The sequence below is a fragment of the Aulonocara sp. 'chitande type north' Nkhata Bay genome, linkage group LG18 (assembly GCF_057382095.1).
Source record: "Aulonocara sp. 'chitande type north' Nkhata Bay isolate Kocher_YH1m ecotype deep benthic linkage group LG18, A_spYH_male_GT1.1, whole genome shotgun sequence".
NCBI lineage: Eukaryota > Metazoa > Chordata > Actinopteri > Cichliformes > Cichlidae > Aulonocara > Aulonocara sp. 'chitande type north' Nkhata Bay.
In genome coordinates, this window is record NC_141361.1 from 4,875,964 (window position 1) to 4,881,963 (window position 6,000).

At 43.5% G+C, this 6,000-nt stretch overlaps 1 protein-coding gene across 1 annotated transcript; it reads left to right on the forward strand.

The window, feature by feature from the left end:
• The first annotated feature begins 3,653 nt into the window (after positions 1 to 3,653).
• On the forward strand, positions 3,654 to 5,333 carry LOC147307737 (tripartite motif-containing protein 16-like). The gene has a single exon (XM_086273109.1). The coding sequence runs from the start codon at positions 3,669 to 3,671 to the stop codon at positions 5,331 to 5,333; it is 1,665 nt and encodes a 554-aa protein (XP_086129235.1). The 5' UTR covers positions 3,654 to 3,668.
• Positions 5,334 to 6,000: the final 667 nt, after the last annotated feature.

Consider the following 6,000-nt stretch of genomic DNA (forward strand, 5'->3'; position numbering starts at 1 on the left):
TGACACAGGTGCTGACTGGGATCAATGGCTGCCATACCTTCTGTTCGCCTACCGGGAGGTCCCGCAGGTTTCCACTGGCTTCTCGCCTTTTGAACTTTTATACGGTCACCAAGTGAGAGGCCCCCTGGATCTGCTTAAGGACTGCTGGGAGGAATCCAAAGCAGAGGGCGAAAACATCGCAGCCTACGTCATCACCATGAGAGAGAGGTTGGAGAAAATGGCATCATTGATGCAAGACAACATGAAAGCTGCACAAAAACATCACAAGACTTGGTATGATCAGAAGGCCAGGGATAGGGTCTTCCTTCCAGGTCAGAAAGTACTGTTATTGCTTCCCACCAGCGATAACAAGTTGCTGACAAAATGGCATGGACCATACGAGATCGTCAGACAAGTGAGTAAAGTCACTTATGAGCTGAATATGCCAGAAAGAGTTAAAAAATATCAGACATTTCACGTGAACTTGTTGAAGGAATTCCACAGCCGACAAGAGCCGGTCTATCAGTTACTGGTGCGTTCAGTTAAGGATGAGGAGGTGACTGAGAAGTTCTTTCCAACTAACATTCAAGTTTGTGCTTCAGTTGACCTTTCTCATTTGTCTCCTACTGAGCAGGCTGATATAAAACCACTCGTGGACCCACAGCTCTTTCGAGAAACACCAGGCTTCACATCACTGGTTCAGCATAAGATACGGGTGAAGGAGGATGCACCCGTTCGACAAAAGAGTTACAGAATTCCTGAACGGTTGGTGCCAGTGCTGCAGAAAGAAATAAAACTGATGTTGGACCTGGGAATCATTGAGGTGTCAAGTAGTGAGTGGTGCAGCCCGATTGTTTTGGTACCAAAGAAAGATGACACCCTGAGATTCTGTATTGATTTCAGATATTTGAATGCAGTATCCAAGTTTGATCCCTACCCAATGCCCAGGGTGGATGACCTGCTGGAGAGAGTTGGATCAGCAACGTACATTACAACACTTGATTTGTGTAAAGGATACTGGCAAGTGGCTTTGGCACCAGAAGCGAGAGAGCTGACAGCCTTCAAAACTCCTTTTGGTATGTACCAATTTAAAGTCATGCCATTTGGGCTTCAAGGTGCACCAGCGACATTCCAGCGATTAATGGACCATGTACTGAGAGATGTGTCAGCATTCTCTGCAGCATATCTGGATGACGTGGTGGTGTACAGCCAGTCCTGGGAAGAGCATGTCATTCACCTACAGAAGGTGCTACACTCCATCAGAATGGCTGGACTGACTATCAATCCCAAGAAGTGCTCCATAGCCAAGAGAGAAGTGGAGTACTTGGGCTTTGTAGTTGGCTCTGGGAAGATAAAGCCGCAGGTTGGAAAGATTGAAGCAATTCAGTCCTTCCCAGTTCCGACAACAAAAAGGAAGGTGAGAGGTTTTCTGGGTCTAGTAGGCTGGTACCGGAAATTCATACCTTCTTTTGCAGAGCGATCCACTGTACTTAATAGCCTCACAAAAGGCTCAGCCCCTAACAAAGTGCGTTGGACGGAAGACTGTGAGCGAGCATTCAGAGACCTCAAGGAAGCAGTTTGCACACATCCAGTTCTACACAGTCCAGACTTCAACAAGCCATTCATCTTGCAAACTGATGCTTCGGGAGTTGGCCTTGGTGCTGTCCTTCAGCAAGAGGTGGATGGTGAAAGAAGGCCTGTGGTGTTTCTGAGTCGGAAACTACTCGACAGGGAGACGAGGTACTCGACGGTGGAGAAAGAGTGCTTGGCCATGAAATGGGCTATTGAGGCCTTGAGGTATTATCTTCTGGGACGTCACTTCACTCTGGAGACTGATCATCGTGCCCTCCAGTGGTTGAACCGCATGAGGGATGCGAATGCCCGCATTGCAGGATGGTACCTGTCTCTGCAGCCTTATGACTTTACGGTCCAGTATAGGCCGGGGAAGTCAAATGTGGTTGCTGATTGTTTATCTAGGATGACAGAGGACTGAAGCACTTCGCGCTTAAGAGAGGGAGGAGGAAATGTAAGGAAGAGGACTCCCTTACTGCATTTATTTATATTATATGTATAGCACTTTAGAGCACACCTTTCACTTTATTAAAAGCACCTTATCAAGCAATTTATGAGCATTGCACTTTAAGCATGGATTTGCACACAAGCAGTTTAAATATTTATTGTCTATTTATTGGGAATTTTAAAATCAGTTGGTAGCCTTATTTCAGATCCTGCACAGCTGCTCCTCGTCAAGGAATGTGGTGGTTGTCTGTCAGGAGAGAAGAATGGTGATTGAGATTGTGATTAAGGTTTACCAAGAAGGAAAACTAAGGCAAATGTGTGTGTGAAATCTAGGGATAAAAGTGGTGCAAATAAGTGTTTGTAAGTTAATGATTACTCACCTTTCTTGCCTGTGTCCTCTTCAAGGTGTTTGGGCAAATGTTTCCCCGGGGGTCCAGACACCATTTAAAGGTTCCGGGAGAGACCATTGGTAAAGAGAGTGTGGTGAATCTTTTTGTGCTTGGGTTTCTGGGTTTTTATAATATTGGGTTTGGTGTAACATTAAAGTGTGAAATATTTATTAATATGTAAATGTGAAGATGTATTTATGTATTTATTTATTCTTATTGATATATTGTATACTGTGGTGGAAGGTTGGGATTTAAGAATTTACCTGAGAGTGGAATAATGGTTAAGTCTGTGACAGCTGAACATATTTAAGGCTGCCAGTTGTCATTAGAGGATGGATTTTTTGTGCTGTGAAGAAGCTCGACAAGTTAATTGTTGTAAGGAGAGCCATAGAGCAAATAAATACTTTGTTCCACTACACTTGCCTTGGTCTGTCTCACTGTGTTTCCAGCCGCTAAGGGCTGCCCTGTTACACACACATATACAAATACTCGGCGCTCATCCAACCTGGATACAGACACAAATGGACACTGTACATGTACTGTACAGCACGGCCCCTCCTGAGAACCCTCAATGTCTACATGCATTTAAAACTGAGAGGTGGGCACCGGCGCCAGAGGTGAGGTTGAATACAAAGACCGTCCTCTGGACACCGTATAACATGCCCGATCCCAAGGCCCTATATGTATGTGTTATGAGAGTGTGAGTAATGTGGATGTCTAGGTTGTGGAATAAAATCAGTCTGCTGATAAAACAGTGAGCACAGTGAGAAGATCTTCACTGAGCTGATCCATCTCATCTCATAAAATTGAGGCACAGGTGACCAGGAGGGGACAGAGGGGGAACGACCTTTTATTGCTTTTTTCTACAACAATTTCTTAGTTCAGCTGCAGTATTTGATATCCTGTAATGACTAAAATGATAATTTAAACTAATTTACATAAAAAGATTGTCTTTTAAATGTTAAGTTTATTTAACAACTTTAAAGGCTGAGCAGTGCTATTTTTAAATGAAAAACTCACAGGCTCACATGTTCCAGGATTGAATTAGTGTCTGATAACCCTCCCTCTTCCTGCTCTCTAACTCAGCACCTCCTCTCTGTCCACATGTTCCCTTGTTCCCTCCCCTTCTGATCTGCAGTTTGAAGATGGGTGCAACCAACATGTGGTGACGTATAAGAGCTGACAGATCCCATTCGCTACAGAAACCTATGTTGTTCAGATCAGAGCAGTTTCAGTTCTGAGGAAGTGAAACTCACACAGTCACTGACACTGTTGGGTGAAATGGCGCAGAAAAGTGTTCAGCTGGACCGAGAAACCTTCTCTTGTTCGATCTGTTTGGATCTACTGAAGAATCCGGTGACTATTCCCTGTGGACACAGCTACTGCATGAAGTGTATTGAAAGCTTCTGGGATGAAGAGGAAAAGAAGAAAATCTACAGCTGCCCTCAGTGCAGACAGACTTTCACAGCGAGGCCTGTCCTGGAGAAAAACACCATGTTAGCAGTTTTAGTGGAGCAGCTGAAGAAGACTGGACTCCAAGCTGCTCCTGCTGATCACTGCTATGCTGGACCTGAAGATGTGGCCTGTGATGTCTGCACGGGAAGAAAAATGAAAGCCTTCAAGTCCTGTTTAGTCTGTCTGGCATCTTACTGTGAGAAACACCTTCAGCCTCATTATGATGTGGCTCCATTAAAGAAACACAAGCTGGTGGAGCCCTCCAAGAAGCTCCAGGAGAACATCTGCTCTCGTCATGATGAGGTGATGAAGATGTTCTGCCGTACTGATCAGCAGAGTATCTGTTATCTCTGCTCTGTGGATGAACATAAAGGCCACGACACAGTCTCAGCTGCAGCAGAAAGGACTGAGAGGCAGAGAGAGCTGGAGGTGAGTCGACAAAACATCCAGCAGAGAATCCAGGACAGAGAGAAAGATGTGAAGCTGCTTCAACAGGAGGTGGAGGCCATCAATCAGTCTGCTGATCAAACAGTGGAGCACAGTGAGAAGATCTTCACTGAGCTGATCCATCTCATCCAGAAAAGAAGCTCTGATGTGAAGCAGCAGATCAGATCCCAGCAGGAAACTGAAGTGAGTCGAGTCAAAGAGCTTCAGGAGAAGCTGGAGCAGGAGATCACTGAGCTGAAGAGGAAAGATGCTGAGCTGAAGCAGCTCTCACACACAGAGGATCACATCCAGTTTCTACACAACTACCCCTCACTGTCAGCACTCAGTGAGTCTACAGACTCATCCAGCATCAATATCCGTCCTCTGAGCTACTTGGAGGATGTGACAGCAGCTGTGTCAGAGGTCAGAGATAAACTACAGGACATTCTGAGAGAGGAACGGACAAACATCTCACTGACAGTCACTGAAGTGGATGTTTTACTGTCACAACCAGAGCCAAAGACCAGAGCTGGATTCTTAAAATATTCACGTGAAATCACACTGGATCCAAACACAGCAAACACATGGCTGTTATTATCAGAGGGGAACAGAAAAGCAACATTTATGAAACAACAACAGTCTTATTCTGATCATCCAGACAGATTCACTGGATATGAGCAGGTCCTGAGTCGAGAGAGTCTGACTGGACGTTGTTACTGGGAGGTGGAGTGGAGAGGGGGAGTTTATGTAGCAGTCGCATACAAGAATATCAGCAGAAAAGGATATGAATGTTTATTTGGACATAATGACAAATCTTGGTCATTATATTGTTACAACAACAGATATATATTTTGGTACAATGACATTAAAACTCGTGTCTCAGGTCCTCGTTCCTCCAGAGTAGGAGTGTACCTGGATCACAGAGCAGGTATTTTGTCCTTCTACAGCGTCTCTGAAACCATGACTCTCCTCCACAGAGTCCAGACCACATTCACTCAGCCGCTCTATGCTGGACTGAGGCTTTGGCGAATTGGAGCCACTGCTGAGTTGATTAAAGTGAAATAGACTGAAGTCTTTCATATTGTTGTAAGTTTAAATCTGTATTTTAGTTCCCTTTTAGTTTCTCTCCATCATTATTGTGGTATTTATGTGCTGCACATAAATCAGATGTCAGTCAAACATTATGGGCAGTACCTCGACATCTTCAACATGTTGTCTTGATGTTTTTACGTTTTATAGGTGGAGCTCTTTCCTGTGTCTGTTCAGCCATGGAGACTATCAATGCTTATGGATATTTTTATTTGAAAAATTTCTCCACATGACAACATAAACTTCTCTATCTTCTAAATGTTTACTGAATATTTTTCTTAGGTATTTGTATGTTGTTGTTTCTCTTCACTGATCTTAACAGAGAAGTCTACAGACCTTCCTTTATCACACAGATTTTATTCTCATTTGTACATTTATAAAGAAAACAATTAATTACAGAGCAATAAGAAATTTTAAGAAAGTGCACTATATCATAATTTATAGTAAAGTGTATTAAAGCATCGTTAGTTAGTCACTTATTTAGTTTGGAGCTGTATCATCTGACACTGTAGAAACATTTCCTCCAGCTTCAGCACAGAATGTTAAAAACAGAACTATTAATGAGAACAAACAGTAGGAACACAGTATCAGCAAACATCATGGCTTAAAATGGAGAGTAAAAATCTAAAAAGAAATAAACAAA

Excerpts from the sequence above, each read along its gene's own strand:
- LOC147307737 (XM_086273109.1), top strand. The coding sequence starts at position 3,669 with ATGGCGCAGAAAAGTGTTCAGCTGGACCGAGAAACCTTCTCTTGTTCG.